This window comes from Sinocyclocheilus anshuiensis, unplaced genomic scaffold (assembly GCF_001515605.1).
Source record: "Sinocyclocheilus anshuiensis isolate Anshui unplaced genomic scaffold, SAMN03320099.WGS_v1.1 scaffold278, whole genome shotgun sequence".
Lineage (NCBI taxonomy): Eukaryota > Metazoa > Chordata > Actinopteri > Cypriniformes > Cyprinidae > Sinocyclocheilus > Sinocyclocheilus anshuiensis.
The window spans coordinates 1,406,843-1,429,125 of record NW_015546072.1 but is presented as its reverse complement, the minus strand read 5'-3'; the positions used below and the strand labels follow the sequence as shown (position 1 = coordinate 1,429,125).

At 38.4% G+C, this 22,283-nt stretch overlaps 1 protein-coding gene across 2 annotated transcripts in view; it reads left to right on the top strand.

Annotated features, from left to right (window-relative positions):
* The window catches only part of homer1b (homer scaffold protein 1b), a 31,754-nt gene that overhangs the window by 4,988 nt on the left and 4,483 nt on the right, over positions 1-22,283 (top strand). The window contains exons 2-5 of one of the 2 annotated variants that reach the window (XM_016501068.1): positions 5,216-5,372; positions 12,290-12,421; positions 14,321-14,413; positions 14,827-14,984. In XM_016501068.1, coding sequence (XP_016356554.1) covers positions 5,216-5,372; positions 12,290-12,421; positions 14,321-14,413; positions 14,827-14,984 — 540 coding nt within the window. Of the gene's footprint in view, positions 1-4,898; positions 5,373-12,289; positions 12,422-14,320; positions 14,414-14,826; positions 14,985-22,283 lie in introns of those variants that run through there. The other variant, XM_016501067.1, reaches the window with a different exon arrangement.

Genomic DNA, 22,283 nt, shown 5'->3' with positions numbered 1-22,283 from the left:
CAGGGGAAAGATTTTACTCTATCGCTTTGTTCCAAGCAACGGGGGCATCCCCGGGCACGAAATTCGGAGGGTAGGAGGGGGTAGTGACGCTGGATGTAACTAAAAAGGTGCCATTGTCCGGAGAGGTCCGGTTGGGGAGTTACAGAACGATCTCATATCGCATAATCTTATTACCTGTTTATCTCCTGAACTGCAACTTTCTTTACCACGCTATTCAGCGCCAATCCCGCCGTGCAGTCAATTTCACTGGGTAGGTTAGGGTCAGGTGTGGGGCAGGTTTAGGGGTTAGCATTTTTTGTAGCATAGTGTAGGAAATCAACACATTAATTGACACAACCAATAAAATCGTTAGAATCAGCTGTGGGGCGGAGTTTGCACTGAAGTGGATTGGGGGAAAAAATTGCGCATGCGTGTCATGTGCCTGTCTGTCAATGGGAGGAAACCACGCCCTATTTTGGAGCTCCCACCCCGTTTTGGAGTTCCCGCCCCCATTTGGAGATCTCCGGGCTGCAGTTATACCCTTCTCCTGCAGGTGGGCTGTTTCGTCGGAGACAGGCTCAACCCAGCGGTTGGGTAGAAAAAAAAATAACCCAACATTAAAAATGACCCAGCAACTTAGTTACAGAAAAACTACCCAGCACCTCGGTAAAAAATATTTAAAATAATATAACCCAATATATATTTTTATAATATAACCCTCCCAAAAAAGGACCCAACAAACTGAACCCAGCATTTGGGTTAAAAAATAACCCAGCGTCTGGGTAAAAATATTAAAAACAACCCAATAAAATGACCCAACAGGATGAACCTAGCATTTGGGTTAAAAAATAACCCAGCATTTTTTAGAGTGTAGCGCTAATACTTTTACAATTTACTGCATGTTGTTATTCTTGTAGTTATTTACCTATAGCGGCTCGCACATTCACAAGAATAAATTAACTTTAAATATGCACTACAGATATTTGACCTCTCTGTCGCCCTCTGTGGTTGCAGGCAAGATTGCGAAGTTGTTTTGTGCTTCGCAACTGAATGAAGTAAGCCTGAAATTTTCATCTTTATTGTCAGCTTTACCCTAAAGATTTTCCGTAGTGCACCTTTCACTGATATTAAGAAATGCTGTAGAAATTGTTGTTCATTGTTGGTTTATGATACCTTATGCATTAACCACTGTTAACGAGTTGAACCTTACTGAGAAGTGTAGCATTCCGTTTTGGCTGCATGATTGCTAATTGCTCATGAATTGCTGATGACATGTATGTATCACTTGGAATGAGGATACATGTGTAATTATGTTGAGAAGAATGTGAAAAGTTCAGAGTGAGACAGATCTGACTGGGGCTCCGGTGTTCTTTTGTTCTCTTCCGCGATGATTGCCTATTATTCTAGAGAGTGATTATTCCATTCTGCTTGTGGTCCACATGATCTTCTTTTTTTTTTGCCCTAGGTGATGATTCACAAAAAACAGACCTTCGTTTTTCACTGTGCACGGCCTCCAAGATGACTGTGTTTTTTTAACCTTAAACCGTATAAACACATTTCATTACACCAAATATACAAAATAATGTTCTTTTTAGCAGCATCATATGACCCCTTTGAAGGAATGATCCCAAAAATGTTTAATTCTGTTTTAATTAGCTCACCCTCATGTTGTTTCAAAGCTGTATGAATTTATTTCCTCTGTTGAACACAAAAGAAGATATACTGAGAATTGTCTGGCTGAGAAATGAAAGTAAATAGCGTCCAGTGTTGTTTTAGACCCCATTGACTTTCATTGTATAGAGAAAAACAGTTGAAACCTTATCCAGAATATCTTCTTTTGTGTTACATAGAAGAAATAAAGTCATATCGGCTTAAAACAACATGATTGTGAGTAAATGAAACAGAATTTTCATTTTTGCGGAAAATGTCCTTATGAAGGGTGTATTGTTGATTTTGAATTGTTAACACAATCTTTAAATGCAGCATTGGAAAACTTGGCTGGGGTGTTTATGAAATTTCACTCATCCTCTTAGACTAAAAGAAGTAATGCACATTAGTTTATCTAGTGTTTATGTTACCTTCGTCCAACGCGTGCAAACGTACTTCCAACAGCAAAGATCAGGGCCCGTATTCACAAAACATTTTATCTTAACACTAAGAGTTCTTTTAAATAGCAGTAAAAGTTTTTAGCTAAGAGTTTTCTCTTAAAACCTATTCACAAAGCTGCTGAGACAAACTTTTACTAAGGAATAGACAGAAGTCTTAAGCTAAGAGTAAAGGGCGGGGTTGACCTCGTTGCTATGGATGATGTCAGCATGCTTACTAACTATGCCCACAGTGATTGGCTGATAGTTTCTGTCAGAGATTTATTCATAAAAATATTGTAGAGCGCAATATTATGTTGCCATATTCAAACAAAGGTTTTAAAATAAAAATGTTAATTGCCACATTCAAATAAAGATTTTAAAATGCAGGCTAAGTGTCACTAATTAAACAAGTATATATTTAGCTAATTGTCAGCCTCTTATATGTATGCTTCTCGTAAACAATTAGTCAATATGCATTAGGGCAGCCCTCGTCTAAAGATTTTTCTGGTTGACTAGTAGTCGTTCATTTTAAGCATTAGTCGACTATTAGTCGCACTTTTAATAATAAACCATATAAATCATAATAATGAGCCTTTAGTTGCCTACATAGCCTAATAAGCGCTCAAGCGCACCGGCAAATATAATAATTATGAATGTGTTAGGGAAAAACAGCAAGTACCTGCATTAACGTTTTAATAATTTATGGTTACACTAGTGCTTCTGTTTTCGGTGAAGTCGGCGACACTGACTCGTCATCGCTGCAGTATGCGCCTGTATGCATGTTTCATATGGATTACATAATCTGAGAATAATTGTTTTCTATTTGAATTGGTTCATTTAAAAGTTTCACTCTCTATAGATATATTTTTCATGTCTGTAATAAGGCAAGAATACACAGAGTTTCGAAGTGACGCACTCAAGTTCATAGAGTCCGAGACGGCAGAAAGCGCATCCTGTTTGCTTTAATTATTTTACAAAAGCGCAACGTTTCGTTGTTATTCTGAGTGCACACAAATGAACACAAATAAACGTAGAGTCTTTACAGATACAAAAGATGCATTACTCTTATCTGTATGACCAAAAATGACGAAGTATTTTGAGACCTATTTTAAGGATTGCGTGATTTCGCGTGAAAATTTTTTTTCTGCGACTAATGAAATTTTGGTCGACCAAGCCTCTTCTCGTCGACTAAAGGTTAGTCGACTATTAGGGGGCAGCCCTAATATGCATATTAACATGTTCATTTGCGCTTTAACATTCAGTCTTACAGTACTAAGTGGCAAACTTAATGCGGTGTACTGAAAAGTAGCTAAATAAACCAGCTGACAATGCATTTACGGAACAGAATGTTATTTTAACAACATAAATTATTAAACACACATCTAAAACAACAACTGAGGCATAATGGTATTGGAATATAGCAAGACCCCAAAGGTAGGCTAAGGTAAATAATGTTAAGCTGTTATCAGCACCAAGTTTATGAAACAGAAGCTTATTTTTATTACAAAAATATATACACAGGAAAGTTATTTTTACTCAGAAGACAAAAACTTTAATCAAAAATATTATAATATATTATGATGTCAAGGCTATTTATGGATGTTTAATCAAACATGATCTTCCCTAAAACAAGAAGATACCCTACCTAGGCTATGCTAATTAACTAGTCAGCCAGGCCCCCTCCCCCCCCAGGTTCAATTTGTCCCCCCTCCACCCCCAAAATGCAATCGATTTTAACCCTTTGACGTGCCGCGCTTTGGCTGGCACTGAGCCAGAGAAAGACACTCTCGGTGCTTTTCATATATCAAAACTGTTCAGTGTTTCAACCCTGAAACCCAGTGCTTTATTTAATTTATTTTAAGATTTCAGACATTTAAATAGATATTTCAGTTAAGTACTAGCAAAAAAAAGAAATTTATAGTTTGTTAAATACACTGATTTCTATGGAAAGCATCAATAATAAACCTTTCAATTAAAATTTGACGACGTGTCAAATACACATTGTGTAGGTAACCATAAAGTTTACTCTATTTTCTCCCAGTTCGCTGGCCACTTACTTTCATGTATTTCGGGAGAAATGGGTGAATTTAGGTGATGTAAATTCGACAGATCCGCACGACATCATCCAGCGTGCATTATAGATCAACTAACATGGTCATTAAGGTTGTTTAAATGACAAAACAAATTAATTTACACATATTTGACAAATAGAATGTCTGTATCATATAGTTCATGATGTAGGCTAGTTAACAAGTTTGTGGATATTTTTAATAAAAAAGGAAAAACTAAATAAAAGTCATACATCTGTCATACAGCGCTATTGTGCCTGCATGATGCGTCGCTATTGAAATAATAAGATGATAAGTATAAATGATTTAAATATTTAATATTGCTTTTTTTTTCATGTACTCTTGGGGGCCCCCTGGTGGCCACGGGGGCCCTAAGCAGCCGCTTAGTTCGCTTATGCCTTGGGGCCGGCTCTGGGGATAACCTCCAAACCAAAGCCGATACCTTTTTAAAAGCTCATTATCGTCAAATGTTTCTAAAATGTTTATATTCCGAGGCAGATTGCTGGCAACAGCCATTTTAGGATAGTTCAGATTTGGTCTTAGTGACTTAGGAGTCCTCTTCACTGCTCCTAACGTTTCACAGATTTAGGAGCTAGTTTTAGCACTAAAACGCTTTGTGAACAAATTCTTAGAACAAAAATTTAGGAGTCCTAAATTTAGGACTGACACGCCCATTATTTTTAAGATTTTCTCCTAAATCGGCGAGTTATGAGCTACTTTTAGCCTTAAGATGTTTTGTGAATACGGGCCCAGGTCAATAGGGGTGGGACTGCACAGATTACTGTGTCCCTGACTATATTTAGTGTCCATCCCACACGGCCCCAGCCAAACAGCTGGCATTTCCATATCAGCAGGACGTTGAATGGTCGCCTTGCACTGGTAGCAGGGCACCAATGTGTCTGACTGGTTAGGACAGGCCCAGGTTTCCACCTGGGTTCAAACAGTGGTGCTCAGCAGCAAAATGGAGGCTGAAGAAATGGTCATCCGTCTACCGGGACGTTGCAGCGCGCCTGGTGGAATCGGAGAGACGACGGTGCTCAGGCACAAAGAGGTTCACCATTTTTTCTTCCTACTTTTCAGGGAGCAGCCCATCTACAGCACCCGGGCACACGTCTTCCAGATAGACCCCAGTACTAAGAAGAACTGGATGCCCACCAGCAAGCATGCGGTGACTGTATCTTACTTCTATGACAGTACCAGGAACGTGTACAGGATCATCAGCCTGGACGGATCAAAGGTAATGTGGTGTTTTATTTTCATTCACTCTTAAAAATAAAGTCTATTCTTCCATGAAGAACCTTTGACATCCATGGAACCCTTCCATTTCACAAAAGGTTGAACCCAAAAATGGTTCTTCTGCGAAACCCCCTTTTGGACCATTTATTTTTTGAGAGTGTATAGGACTGCAAAGGGAAATTGAGGAAAGGAATGGAACAGTCTTATAATATGTTCGGTGGAGATTAAAGGATTGTCTTTGCTCCAAGAAAAGTGATGCATCAAACTCACATTATATTTTTGAGATTTGGAAAGCTTCTGAGAGTGCTTTCCAAATCTCAAAAATATAATGTGAGTTTGATGCATCAGTTGAACTTGCAGGACCCTTTTGTGCACAAGAGATTTGAGTGTGCGAAGGACCGACCTGCTAGAGATTGCTATCAAACATATTCCCTTGGATAGAAGTGGATTAGTTCACTCTCCCTGTGGAGAGCAGCATGCACTTGAATTGGTCACTTCTGTGCAGTCTTATACAGTGGTTGTAATGGTCCAATAATCCAGGAAACATCAATAGGCAGTAGTAGGGACTCTACATCCGCTAGAGTAAGTCTATCCATCTTACTGTAGGCTGTTTACTCTAAGGCTTTCATAATTTTACCTATTTATTTTCATGTAGTTTGTGTAATTGTCCACAATACTTGGAATCAGACCACTGCAGACCATGTACCTCCACCATCCTCCACCAAAAAACACACTTTTTTGTGATTTTTACGCCAAATCATGAACCCTTGGACCTAATTAGCGTATAATTCACAAACATTGCTCCTGCAGGAGTGGACACACTATTGATTTCAACCACTCCACCAAAATCTCAGCAGTCACATGGAGTGTTTCATGTGCAGTCTTAACCATATCCCTACGGTTCCTAAGCTTTAGCCGAGCAGGATTTAAAATAGCTCCCGCAGTATGCCTGAATGTGCTTGTGAGTTGGGATGCTCAACCCTCCCCTTAGCTTTTGGTTTCAGCGACAGAAATAACATGTGAACCAGTGCACTTTGCACTGTGACTGTTGACACCTACACAGGCAAGCACACACTGTTTATCATCAGTTGATCCTTTTTAAGTTTGTGTAGACCTTAAACATACCATAGGGTTAACAACATGATGCTCATTCAAAAATACATTAACATGCAATTGAGATACAATGACTTGAATACACCTCTTCTGTGATGAGCATGTTTTTAATTTCTAAATAAGATTTTTTTTTTCATTGCACAATGCACATAAAGTAAAAAATGTAGAAAACCTTGATAAAAGAATGGAATTGACTGGACCCCTGCAGACATTGTGTCACGGTCAGTAAGTCTCTTAAAATATCAGATAATTTGACCTTTAATAACAATCAATGTAACCATATTCCTATAGTTCCTCTGTTTTAAAATGTGATATGGTATTTTTACTGGGTAAAAAATGCTTTTACCATGAAAAATACATTTAAAGGCCTGTGTGAAAAGTGATTATTTAATGATACATGTGACAAGGTTGTGTCCACTCACACGTATTCAAGGTGTAAGGAAATTATGCTTTTTTCACTGGTGATGCCACATGCATTATGTTTGATTAAACTTAATATGTGTAGTAATTTAATTTTTATTAAAATTCAAACTTTGACTTTGGATTTATTTTTTATTTTTTTTAATAAAGCACATTTGTAATGCAACTACTGCATCCCAAAGTGCTGTACAAGTGCGTGGACACCCTTAATCGTCATTTACCTATCCCATAACCTCTTTAACATGCAGCATTTTAGTGGTGTTTAAAACTCTACACTAGCAGTCTTAACTTGATTTAGGCATTTATCAACCAAAAAGTAAACCAAAAAAAAAAAGAGTACCGAAAATACCATGGTCATTCCATGGTATAATTTGAAATACTTTGGTGTATCATCAAAATACCAGCAGGGTACATGAATATGGTAACCATTTAGTTACAATGCCTTTAAATGTTACTGTTCCTTCTGAGACTGGGGCAGGGAATGGGGTCAGCGCAGCAGCTGTAATTAGAGTCTGATCTTAAGTCAAGTCTGAGCCCTGAAGGGAATTTCAGTTACGGCTCACAGTGGCTAAAGGTATTAGCAGGATGCTACATGGATCGAAGAGCTCATGTAAAGCTTGATATGATATTTAAGCTCTGTCAATTCCTGTGTTTTCTCCCTCTCCCCCTATGCAATTTATTCTGCCCTTACTTTTGTATGGCACAGCTGATTGTGGTCCTGTCACTCTGAATGACAGGGACTTGTCACTAAAGCCTTGTCCTTATCTGAACCACTATTGACTTATAATAGGCAGTAGCACAGCCAGCAGTAAGGTCTCTATCCGCTGAGTGCTATTCACTTTATCTTGAATATAACTTCACTTGACAGCATTTGATCAAATGCAGTTTCAGTTTAGTTTGTATTTTTCTTTGAGGGCTTTTCTCTTTCACATTTTTTGGCCATTTTATTTAGAGACAATAACTTAAAGTAGAAACAATACTAGTTTTTCAGAACTAAAATTTTCAGTAGCATGCTATTACATAACTAGCTCGTTTTCAAAATAGTGAAGCTTTTTCAGCTGCATGCAGTGTTTTTAGCAGTAGTAGTGTAGCATGATCACTTTTCACAATTTATCACGGTTTTTAAACCAAATGCATTCTTCTTGTTTAGTTTTAGTGAAAGTTTGTTGAATGTTTTATATAAATGAACAGGTTCAAAAACAATTCACTGATTCATCCATCAAGTCCCTGTGCGACATTATTGCTTCATCATGGCTGCATATGTGTGATTCTTGTACACCATAATTGATGTAGATTAGTGTGTGTATAAGTGAGATTTAACCCTTCTGCTTTACCTAATTTAATTGTTTCCGATAAAAAAGTAAACTCAAAAATCCCTCATTATGCTATATTATTACCAAATTTTGTCATACTCTGTGTGAGCAAAGTCAGCATGTTTTAGCACAATGTGATAATGTTAACTAGCATTTTCGGGAAGAAGAAAATCTCTGGGAATTTTGTAAATTCTGCCTAATTAGTCTTAGCACTAATCCCAAGTAATCCATGCATACAAAGAAAACAAAACAAATAAGTTCAGAAATTAAGTTATGTGTAATAAAATGGAATGACACAGGGGGAAAAGTACTGAACTACTCAAATGTATTTAATACTTTGTACAAAAGCCTTTGTTGGTAATGACAGCTTCAAGACACCTCCTGTCTGGAGAAAATAGTCGCATACATTGCTCAGGTGTGATTTTGGCCCATTCTTCCACAGAGTCTTCACATCTTGAAGGTTCTGTGGGCCTCTTCTATGAACTCTGATCTTTAGTTCTTAATTTCTATTAGATTCAAGTCAGTTTATTAGCTGGGCCATTCTAGCAGCTTTATTTTCTTTTTCTGAAACCAACTGAGAGTTTCCTTGGCTGTGTTTGGGATCATTGTCTTGCTGAAATGTCCACCCTTGTTTCATCTTCTTCATCCTGGTACTGTAGGTGTTGGCACTGAACCAGCTAATATTAACCTCCACTGACTAGTGGCAGGAATTCTTTCTAATTACTGATAGATTTCAGCTGGTGTCTCGGCTTTCCATGCCTTTTTGCACCTCCCTTTATTCAAGTGTTCAATACTTTTTCCCTGTGTCATTCCATTTTATTACACATAACTTAATTTCTGAGCTTATTTGTTTTGTTTTCTTTGTATGTATGGATTACTTGGGTTGTTACCGACATCTGGTGAAAATTTCAAGTCAACAGCACCTTTAGAAATATATTTGCTGTGAAAAATGGTGACATGTTCAATACTTATTTTACCCGCTGTATATGTTTTTTTTTATTTTGAAAGAAGTTTCTAATGCTCACCAAGACTGCATTTATTTGATCAAAAAACAGTAATATGGTAAAATATTCTTATAATAGCTGTCTTCTATTGTAATATATTTTAAAATGTAATTTATTCCTGTGGCAGAAAAGCTGAATTTTCAGCATACTCCAGTCTTCAGTGTCACATGATCCTTCAGAAATCATTGTAATATGCTTATAATTTATTTATGTGATAATTTAATTCCAGTATTGTCATCTCTACATGGAGGAATTGATCCAAAAGTCACATCAAAAATCTTTTTCGACCATTACAGTTTTACAGGTAATGAGCATTTGACTATTTGTCTGAAAGGATGCTTGTTTCAGAGTACTGAGAACTAAAATTAACTATGGACATGTGGACTACCACTTTTGAGCTTTGCTGTTGCTGCGATTCCCATTACTATGGTAACAGCAACTTGATTGGTGGATCTCTCTTCAGGATTATGTGTAATTCACCAGATATTCATTGCTTAAAAAACGATATGGAATTGAAATCACACTGATTTCTGCTTTTCACAGAGGCATAAACCATCACTTACCAACCGCAGTGCTCGTAGCACATTTGTTTTAATATTAAAAATGAGGGATTTTAACTTCCAGAACCCTACTGTTGTTCTCTGTAGGTTAACCTGCAATATCTGTGCGAATGCTAAATACTGGAAGTATAGAACAGAGGGAACAGCATTCATCCTCTCTCAGGGAATGATTGTATAACATGTGTAACACACACACACAGGAAGCTGAGAGTGGTAGCCCACTGTCGATTTTCTCGCTTGAAATTACACGTTTGTGTGTGTCCAATTGGCCTTGTTCTGGAAGTGTGTGGGAGTATGAGAGTGCTCGAGGCCTTTTATCCACGCAGTCTTCATGGATCAGTATGCTTTGTGCATCCATCTATTCCGTGTTTTACATTTCCCATCTTAAAGATGTACACTACAAAAAAATAGATAAAAATATGATGCTTATGTTTAAAACAAGTAAGAAAAAATCTTACCACAGGAACAGGATAAACACCATGCATGACATGAAGTAATTTTGCAGGTTAATACATATTTTTGTAAGAACGTTTAGATATTTCTGCTGGGAAACTGATACTGATTAAGGATAGAATTTTTTGCTGTGAAGATGCCTGAGTCTCTGGACGCTCAAATTATGATTATGTGAGTTCCACATAATATGTGCAACATTCACAGTGCACCTCTTTCCTCTCTCTCCTTCTCCTTCTCCTTCTCGCTCTTTCCTCCCTCCTTATTTGCTCTCGGTTTCACACCCACACAAACACATTCACTGGCAGCGACTGTCGTCATTTCATCAATAACATTTCACAGGCTTATAACGCAGGAGATATCTTGAGATGTACTGAAGGCATTTAAGTGTTTGTGAGCAGACATTTCTGACCATGTCCTGACCATCTCATTTAGACATTTTAGAAACATTTTTAAGACAGACTTCTCACTGTACAGCAAATAAGCTAATTAATTATTCCATAATTGATCACTGATTAAATGCCATCCTGGAGCATTGTCATTAAATCCACACAGAATATGTGACCAAAGAATTCTGCAGAGTTTAAACACCAGTCATTCACAATGTTCCACATATTATATTATATTGGTTAATTTTAGCCTATTAAAGGGTTAGTTCACCCAAAAATGAAAATTACTCTATGATTTACTCACCCTCAAGCTATCCTAGGTGTATATGACTCTCTTCTTTCAAGCGATTACAATCAGAATTATATAAAAAAAAAAATGTCCTGACTCTTCCAAGATTTGTAATGGCAGTGAGTGGTGGTCGAAATTTTGAAGCCCAAAAAAGTACAGCCATCCATCATAAAGTACACTCCACACAGCTCCGGGGGGAGGAATCGATGCATTTGTGTAAGAAAAATATCCATATTTAAAACTTTATAAACTGTAATCTCTAGCTTCCGCTAACTGTCATACTCGCATTCATGAGAGAGTGGCGTTCCAGCAGAAGACGCAGGACGGATCTCTGGTGAGAAAATGCTAGTCTTGCAAGAACCAAGATATTTTTTAAAATAACTCTGATTGTATTCATCTGAAAGAAGAGAGTCATGTACATCTAGGATGGCTTGAGGGTGAGTAAATCATGGGGTAATGTTAATTTTTGGGTGAACTATCCCTTAATAAAGCTATTACTTTCAATGTTTTAGTGACAAAATTTACTATTTTAATTAATCTTGCAAAATTCTGCAGATTTTCCCTAAAATCTACGAAAAAAAATGTGAAATGATTTATTTAGAATGATCAGCAAATAATGAGAAAGAGAAATATCCATTGTTATTTGATTATTGTTTTTATACTCTTAAATCAATTTTTTAATTTTGAATGAACTTTATTTCTATATTTTCAGTTTTCAATTTAATTTTGTTATGTACTTTTGTCATTTTTATTAGTTTTAGTTTTTAAGATTTCTGTTCAGCTTTAATTTATTTCAGTTTTAATTTTAGTCATTTTAGTATTTTAACATTTTTTTCATATAATATTTATATTTTATTTAATTTTATTTCAGCTTTCTTTCAATTAACAAAATTTGTTTCAGTAGTTTTTAGCTACCGATAATAACATTTGAAATATCAAAGGCCATATTTCAGCTTATTGACTTAAAGGGTTAGTTCATCGCAAAATGAAAATTATGCTGCGTTTTACTCAAATATAACTCCGACTGGATTCGTCTGAAAGAAGAAAGTCATATACACATAGGATGCTTCGGGGGTGAGTAAAACACAGCATAATTTTCATTTTGCGGTGAACTAACCCTTTAAAGGCCACATCTCAGATAACAGATCTGCATGAATATGCTGATACACTAATGGGTCACACTCTTTCACACACTATTTCTTGCCGGATTTTGACCCAATATGTCAGTCAGCCCATGTTATGGACCCTATTTAGCCTATTATTTGCTCTCTCAAAAAAAGCTTTCGTCTTAAACACTTCATGGCCAGATTGTTCATCGTAGTGCACACTTATGTTTTTCACAGGCATTTCTGAGAAGTCGTTTTTTTTTTCATCTCACAGGCAATAATAAACAGCACTATCACCCCGAACATGACCTTCACGAAGACATCTCACAAGTTTGGGCAGTGGGCAGACAGCCGTGCCAACACAGTGTATGGGCTGGGTTTCTCCTCTGAGCATCATCTGGCCAAGGTGGGTGGAATTCTTTCTCTCTCGTTTTCTCTCTCTCTTTCTCTTTCCGGTCTTGCTGTCTCTCATTTTCTTCCCTGTGTCTGGAGGCCTTGTTCTCCCTTTCTTTCATATTCTTCCACCCCCTGTGTTTCTGAGCTGGGGAACACCTACACACTGTGCCCTAATGAGGAGCTGTACAGTCATCGGTGCGTGGGAGGCTTCTTCTGTGCAGTGCTTTCCTCTCTTTCGCTCCCTCTATCTCTCGCTCCTCTGCATTATGATGATGCACTGTCAAGAGCTGGGGGTAGAAAACCTCACCAACACTTTTGGTCTTCCTCTTCTCTCCTTCTTTTTTATTCTCTTTCACTCTCCTCTTTCTCTGTTTCATTTACTTTTACATATGCTGTATTTACTGTATAAAAAGTGAATTATCACTATTATTTATTTATCATTTTGAAAATGTTGTGTTCTTTTTCGGTATGGGTCTTTCGGTTTGGTACGCATATATACCAAACAAATACAGCATTTTTTTAACCACTGCACAAGTGGAACTTCATTGGAAACTTCCAGTTTTATATATTGTTACTTTTGATAACAAACAAAGTCTAATCTTTCAAATTATGTCAATTTTTTCATTTATTATAAACAATATACAATAAATAAACAATAAAAACAATAAATAAAGTTTTGACTCCCTTTGATCGCTGTATAAACACCTCAGTTCAAACGGCAGCGCGAAGCGTGAGCGAGCGTGATTTTTATATTTAAAATAAATAGTAATTACATTTTATTTAACCTTATAGTAATGTAAAAGGGCTCCCTATAATTCAGAGCATGAGCTGAGGTAGATTTTTATCCCTAAGAAAATTGTAATTATAATTGATTTTATTTAAAGAAAGAGCCGTTTCTTCAGTAAACCACTGTTTAATAAAAAAAGCAATTTTATGTTTAGTTTTGTCCCCCTGCTATACTGAAACCATACTGAACCATGACGTCAAAACCGAATTTAATTAAAATATTTGAGATACTACATATATTCACTCCATTTTTGTTAGTAATTTTAATACTTAAACTTATTTCAGTTAGTTGCCAAGGAAAACCTTTTTAAAGGTTTTTCATATAATATTGATATTTAAATTTAGCTTAATTTTAATTACAAATTTTTCAATAGCATTAGTTTTAGTTCAAAATAACAACAAAGGAAAGATCAATGGCAATATCTGAACTTTCTAACTCCAGTCTCCAATAACAGATCTATGAGTATGATGATACAATAATGGATCACTCTCTTTCATACACTATTTCTTGCTGACTGTTGACTCAGTATGTCAATCAGTCCATGTTATGGGCATTATTTTACCTGTTTTGTTTTTTTTTTTGTTTTTTTTTGTTTTTTTTTTAAAGCCTGCCATAAACCTTCTCTTTCTGATGTGTATTCACTTGAGATCTGACGTTTAAACATTGTTAATGGAACACTGTTGCCCTGAACCTAAAGTGTACAGCAGTCTCCCCGCTGGATATTCAGAGGGAAATGCTAGAAGTCCTTCTAGATCTCTGGAAGCTTTAATGGGAGTAGTCTATATTGGGAACTGTGACCATTGCTCCTTTTTTTAGCAGAGATACCGCATATCCACTCTAAAATAGTTAATCCATTTTAACACATAAACATGATATCCTTATTTCTGTTTCTACATACAATATTAAAAAGTCAAGAATTAATAGGCACCAGCATAAACTGCATTTTGTATGCATCAGGCTTTATTTAGCTAACTTGACCATCATGACTTTCTTGGTCGAATAAGCTTCAGCAGAAAGATCTTGCTGGTTGATGGGCTTTATCAGCTGGATCAGTGAAACTAGCACTAACCGGCTACTAAAAATCCACTTAATGTGATTATTAAAACCCATTTCTCTTCTCAGTTTGCAGAAAAATTTGCAGAGTACAAGGAAGCAGCCAGGATGGCCAAGGAGAAGTCTCTAGAAAAGATGGAGCTGGCAAGTTCACCTTCTCAGGTATGTCCTGTAATGTCTGGAGGATGGACCTGTTGCTTACATGGAATGAAGTTTGCTTGGAATAACAGATTTTCCAAACCGTCATTCGAAAACTCTCAAAATTGTCATTCAAGGAGAATACATACAGTTATTGTAAAAATCCTAATCCATAATAGTTTTTTGCAATCAGTATATTTTCCATTTACGATTAATTCTTATCAGTATAGAACAATGATGTCCGTAAAGACTGTTCACAACATCTCACATTCACACATTCAGTCTCCAAGGGAAATCTCATCAAATCAGGAAAAATGTAGTTTTCCTAAATCCCACCATTGTAATTAGCATCTTAACAGTTATATATGTAAAATAAGTTTATGTCATAAGTATGTGAGGGTGCAACAAATAACCCACTGATTTGTTGTTTTCCACAGGAATCGCCTGCTGACATTCATTCCCCCCTGACTCCACCCGTCACTGCGGACCTCTGCCGAATCAATGGCACTGGTGATGACGTCACTCTGTCTGACGTGTCACCAAATTTTATGCTCCAATCAGACCTTTCCCCAACCACGCCGACCCTTGCACACAGGTAACTGGGGCTTAATGTAAAATTTGTCACAATTATTTATTCAAATTCTGTTTATTTTTTTTATTTTAAGCTGATATTAGAGATATCGACTCAAGGTATGATTGATATTTGATATTTAATTGTGTTACTCACCCTCAGGCCATCCAAGATGTAGATCATTTGTTTCTTCATCGGAACAGATTTGGAGAAATTTAGCTTTACGTCACTTGCACACCAGTGGATCCTCTGCAGTGAATGGGTGCCGTCAGAATGAGAGTCCAAGCAGCTGATAAAAACCTCACAATAATCCACAAGACTTCAGTCCATCAATTATTGTCTTGTGAAGTGAAAAGCTTCATGTTTGTATGAAACAAATCCATTATAAAGGAGTTTTTAACTTTAAACCGTTGCTTCTGGCCAAAATATAAGTCCATAATACATAATAATGCTTCCTCAAGTGAGACGCTTCCTCCCCTGTTGTCCTCTCACATCAAAATCAACCAACATTTTTGTTTAGAACTGTTGTGGACTGTTTTTGCTCATAAGCGGTGCTTGATATGTGCGTATTTCTCTCCTGATTCAGATAAGATGACTTTTTAAGTGAGTGAGTGAGTGAGTGATGTGACATGTGGCCAAGTATGGTGACCCATACTCGGAATTAATGCTCTGCATTTATCCCATCCAAAATGCACACACACAGCAGTGAACACACACACACCGTGAACACACACCCGGAGCAGTGGGCAGCCATTTTTGCTGCGGCGCCCGGGGAGCAGTTGGGGGTTCGGTGCCTTGCTCAAGGGCACCTCAGTCGTGGTATTGAAGGTGGAAGAGAGCGCTGTGCATTCACTCCCCCCACCTACAATCCCTGCCGGTACGAGACTCGAACCCGCAACCTTTGGGTTACGAGTCCGACTCTCTAACCATTAGGCCACGACTTCCCCCTTCCCCCTTTCAATGGAGATAGCAATATTACATAGTGAGCTTCAGAGAGGGACGTTAAAAACGCCCTGATGGATTTTATTTATTAACAGACATGCAACTTTTCACTTCACAAGACATTAATTGATGGACTGAAGTATTATAATGTTTTTGTCAGCTGTTTGAACTCTCATTCTGACGGCACCCATTCACTGCAGAGAATCCATTGGTGAGCAATAGATATAAAGCTTAATTTCTCCAAATCTGTTCCGGTGAAGAAACAAACTCATCTACATCTAAGAGGGCCTGCGGGTGAATACATTTTCAGCAAATTTTTATTTTTCACCATTCCTTTAAATCAGTGGTTTTCAATTCCAGTCCATTCAAAGGGCATTAAAGTGTGAGTTTAGACGTGATTTTAAATTGTATTTATTTACAGAGGTATATTATGTCACAATTCATGCATCTCTAGTAAGTTTCGTCTGTGTGAAAATGCTGCAGGCCGTGGCATAGGCAAATCTGTGAATGAATGTACCAAAGCAAAGAAACTTTAACGTATGTCCCATGCTCAGGGAGTAGGGAGCAATGACCACTTTGTAGGGATCATGTCAATCGGAACACAGTTCATACACGTAGCTCTCTTCTAACAAGCTGATAATCTGAATCTGAGAGAGGACTGAAATAAATTGAAAACCACTGCTTTAAATGTTTAGCAAATTAGTTCAGCTCAAAATGAACATGGAACTTCATGCTTTACATTATAATGTTGTGATGCCTAAATTCACTTGTATCATTTGAAAAGATTGGTTTTAGATTTTAGTGTTTGATTTTTTTAATTTGACAAAATATTTGCATTTTAAAGGGTTAGTTCACCCAGAAATGAAAATTAGCCTGTTATTTACTCGCCCTCAAGCCATCCTAGGTGTATATGACTTTCTTCTTTCAGATGAATCATATCAGAGTTATATTAAAAATTGTCCTGGCACTTCTAAGCTCTATCATTGCAGTCAGTGGGTGTTTCTGTTCAACAGTCCACAAGATGTCAAATAAAGCGCCCGTATCCATAGTAAAACGAGCCTCACACGGCTCCGAGGGTTGAATAAAGGCCTCCTGTAGTGAATCCATGCGTTTTTGTAAGAAAAAAATCCATATTTCAAATGTAATAAACACTTTTCTATCACTTCCGCTATCTGTCGTACGCAGAAGCACAAAACAACAAAACGCCAGTCATGAATTAGAAGTACAAACCGAGGATTTGTAAAGAAAAATGTCGGAGGATTTCGATATAAGCCAAGAGGAGACTGGTTTTCCTTTGCTAAAGTAAGGAAACTTTGCTACCTTTGCTCCTGTAAACAAACTCGCGAGACCAGCATATCTCAGAGGTGCGCGCGACGCATACATCCTGCGTCATCCGCCACAACGGCTTCCGCATACGACAGAACAAGGAGCGAGGAACGAGGAGAATGCAGGAGAATCCAGAATTAAGTCTTTATTGACACCAAAGGAATCACACGTAGGACACGGGGATCGATGTACAAGACAGCATGCTCTACTCAGGAAACACAGGGCTTAAATATACATGGAAACTAATGAGGGAACACCTGGGATCAATAGAATTAAATGGGGAACACCTGGAACAAATGATCATAATAAGGACAGGAACGGGAAGGACCAAATAAGGACATAGGAGGAACACGGGGGAAAAACCAGGACATGGAGCACGTGGGGAACAAAACTCAAGACAGGAACAGAGTCTGACATTACTCCCCCCTCCCGGAAGGCTCGTCCACGCGCCTCATAATAACCAACAGGAGGAGGGGTGGGCACTCTGGAGGCCTCTCAGGACAGGCTTCCAGGGCTGGACGGCCTCCAGGGTGGTACCCGTTCCGGGACCCATGGAGGATCAGGCAGCTCGGGGCGCCATGGCAGAGCAGGCAGACTGGGAAGCCATGGCAGAGCAGACAGTTCAGGGGGGGACTGGAGCCCTCCTTGGGCTGGACATGGGGACTGGAATCCTCTCCGGGCTAGACTCGGGGACTGGTGCCCTCTCTGCTGGAGCGAGCTCTGGGGCTAGGATGAGGGCGGAGAACAGTCTTTTTCTCCTCATCATCCTCCTTTGGTTAAGGGAGAATGGCGCAGCCGGCGGGCTGGAGAATGCCGCGGCCGGTGGGCTTGACTGAGGAACAGCCGGCGGACTTGACGGCAGACTGGTTCTGGCTCGGGGCCGGATGTTCTCCAGACACCGGAGGATCCCTTCCCCCCAGCTTAGTCCCGTGGTGTCTGGGAGGTCCACGGGGCGATGGTAGTTGGCCCCATGCCAGAACAGAGAGTTGAAGGTGGCGTCATCTAATGCGTCACCGTGGCGAGCCCGCAGAACTCCCTGGCATACTCTACGAAGGGGAGATCTCTACGGGCTAGGAAAATGAAGCGTGCCGCGATCTCCATAATCGTGGGGGGAGGAAAGGAAAACAAAAAACTTTCAAAAAAGCGAAAACAAAAATGGGAAGAAGGGGCACCGCTTACTTTCTGTTAGGTGCTGTCTTCTGTCACGGTGTGCCTACTGCGAGGAGCGAGGAACAAGGAGCGAGGAACGAGGAGAACGCAGGATAATCCAGAATTAACAGTCTTTATTGACACCAAAGGAATCATACGTAGGACATGGGGATCGACATACAAGACAGCACGCTCGACTCAGGAAACAGGGCTTAAATATACATGGAAACTAATGAGGGAACACCTGGGATCAATAGAACTAAACGGGGAACACCTGGAACAAATGATCATAATAAGGACAGGAATGGGAAGGACCAAATAAGGGCATAGGAGGAACACAGGGGGAAAAACCAGGACATGGAGTACGTGGGGAACAAAACACAAAACAAGAACAGAGTCTGACAGCTTGGAATAGCCAGGACAATTTTTAATATAACTCCGATTGGATTCGTCTGAAAGAAGAAAGTCATATACACCTAGGATGCCTCGAGGGTGAGTAAAACACAGGCTAATTTTCATTTTTGGGTGAACTAACCCTTTAATATAGGCTGTTTTTGTTCATATCAATGCATCCCTAGTTCAATAAAAGTTGTACCTATAGTCTCAAGTAAAAGTGGTGTTAAAATTAGCACTAACAGATGCAAGTTCATTGTGCTTTTCTCTCAACCATTTTTAAATTATTTACAGTATGCGCATTCAGACACTTATTCACATGAGTATGTACTCAGCAGCTTTTTTAGTCTGACTGCAAAGGCAATGTTTAGAGCCCATTTCACCGAGTCTCTAGATGCTTGAATTTTAATTAGTTGAGCAATCCTGTGCTGCAGGTTCAAAAATAGCATCCCACCATTTCTTACATAATCTCAGGTTAATGTTTCACTCTCACCTGCCACTTGAAAAATACTAACCGATTATTGGACGCAAATGCACAGTGGACCAAACCGCATTCAACACCCACACTGCAGCTCTTCTTCCAGACAGCTATATGTTTTAGAGTTTTAGAAGCATGCATCAATAACTATATATGCTTTCACTGTAATAATATGTCCAAACAAGTCAGAATTATATAAGACAGTGGCATGTTTTCAGCCCAGAGCAAATGTGACTTATGAAGATGGAGGCGGCGTCATCTGTTTCTGAGCCTTTGCAAAATGAGTCAGAAAACCCACAACAACAATGTGCTTGCTTTGCTTACAATGTGACCTTAAACAGGACAGTGTTTTGTCCACGTGAATTCATATTTTTGTGAACAAATTCATATGGTCTTTTTTGTGTGTGTGTGGTTTTTTTTTTCAGACACGTGCTAAAAACTTGCCAAGTCTGCTCCTACTGATATTCACAGCTGTTTGACTACAATGTTTTCACTGAATACATTCTTATGCAACAATGGCTGTAGATGCAACAAAAACTTAATTCTATATGAAATTCTGTTATTTTTAGACAGATATACATACTTATGTCAGCAGAACTCTCATGATGTTGTGTTGTATTAGTTTGTGTTTTGAAATCCTTTGTAGAGAAATAATTTTCTGATCTTTCCTGCAACTTTTTGGGAGAATCTTTGCATCCTTTGTGACTTTGTATCATGGTCTTTTTTGTATGAAATTGTGATTCTAAGGTTGATATTTGTAAATCTGAGAAACCGTTTAATACATTTATTAAATGTCATTACACTTCAATTTCTCAGTTTGCTGTGCTGAAGTTTTCCAACTTAAATTTTAACAATGAAAACTGGTTGATGTGTGTAAGTGATCTTAGTGAAGCAAATTGTCCTTTCAGTTGTGCTAAGACTGATTCATACCACTATGATATTATATGAAACAAGCAATTAGTTCATTAGTGAGATTGATTTTGAAGTAAATAATGCTATTTGTTCCTTCAAAGATGACCTTACTTCTAAATTCCCCTTAAAAATACTGTTCCTGTCGCTTGATGAATGTGTATAAATCTGTATATGGGTCATAGATTAGCCTGTAGAGTGTATTTGTTCTGCTTTGGCTTTTATTACGTGGTGAGTGATTTGAAGGCATTTCTTCAAACAGTAATTCTCTCACCCACAGTCTTGTGCAGTACATTAAAGTGAGTGTTGAGGGGCTGGTTGGGCAGTTGCCACAGTGTAGTGAATCACATTTACAGTGGGGCTTAATATGAGACGTACACCAAAATGTGTCTTAAAACTTCATTAAGGACTGCTCTTTATGTGGCATATGGAAAGCAATCCATTTTTATCGGTGACCTAAAATGTATACATTCAACAGAGAGGCACCGTGAGCCCTTTGAAATGATATGCTGTTGGAGCTCTGAATAGAGGAACGATCAGATAGAGATTGTTTATTGATTCACATTCAGCAGGCATGAAGGACAGTCACATTGACATTATGCTTATGCTGTTCTTTGTAGTTATGTAAGGCTGACAGCCATATGCTTCTGTACACCTGCTTACATACGATGGCCCTTTAAAATAATGGCACTCGGATTAATATTTCATATCTAATGCAATGACATGACATGTTATACATGATAATTTTTATACATGAAATGAGAGGCTTCAAGACTTGAATTTAATCAAAATAATTTATTACATGAAAACACGGTATACATAATAAAAAATACAATTTTAATATTGGGAATGAAATAACATGCAAGGATAACAGTCCTTAAATTAGAGTTTTTAAATCTACAGTGATTTTCGTTTTTGACTATACTATTAATTATATAGTATTATATGTGAAATTTCCCCTCAAGATTAGATTCTCCTTTATTTTTTGTCTTAAAAATGGCAATTGTTAAATCTCGAAAGTCTATATTTAATTAAAAAGACTGAACAAACATTTAAACAGACTATAATATACTACATATATTGACTTACCAGGCTGAAGTCCCTGTTAATCTTAGCTTAAAGCTGAAGGACTTCACTCTCTTCTTCTCTCCTCTCTTTCTCCTGCAGAGGAACATTTCTTCTCCTTGTGTGCGGTGCTTTATAACCATGTGTGTCTCCAGCCCGCTGTGTCACAGCTTCAGTAGGAGTTGGAGAGTGTGGGTTGAGGTGTTGTCTGTCAGAGCGGGGGTCGGGGGAGGAGGCGATCACGTCAGCCGCAGCAGAGGTGGCAGCACTGGGGGAGATTAGAGGGAATTGGCGACAACGCTGAGGACTCTGTGTTGGTTCTCTACACGTGTCTTTGTTGCGTGGTTAAACTGCGGTGGAGTGTGTGGCAGGAGGCAGAGGAGTGGGATGTGTGATGAGATGTTAAAGGGTTAGTTCACCCAAAAATGAAAATTAGCCCATGAATTACTCACCCTCAAGGCATCCAAGGTGTATATGACTTTCTTCTTTCAGACAAATCCAGTCGGAGTTATATTAAAAATTTACTTTGATCTTCCAAGCTGTTTAATGGCAGTCAGTGCCAGTGTTGCAGTTCATCAGTCCAAAAGAAGTGAAATAAAGCGCATCCATCCATAATAAAAAGCGCCTCACACGGCTCAGTGGGGTGAACAAAGGCCTCCTGTAGCGAATCGATGCATTTTTGTAAGAAAAAAACATATTTAAAACATAATAATGAAGTTAATCTAGCTTGCGCTCACTGTTGTACACTGGAAGCAGCTCCGGGCGGTGCTCCTTTGCTCCTGTTAACAAACGTTGGTTTTCACGAGACTCACCGGCGCATGCGCAACGCTGACCTCATACTAGGCTTGCTGCGATAGACGGTGCTGACGGTGATACCAGTGTTAAGCTGCAACACCAGTTATGTCACTTGCCCACCGTGGCACCGATCCCCACCGTCGTTTTGATTTTTTATAGTAATAAAAATCATTTAGTTCAGTAAAAGAACACACTACAATTAAAAACTGAACACGGCTGCTCAATGCAGCGTGCCGAACGACAGTCGCATCACAGATCAGATTTAA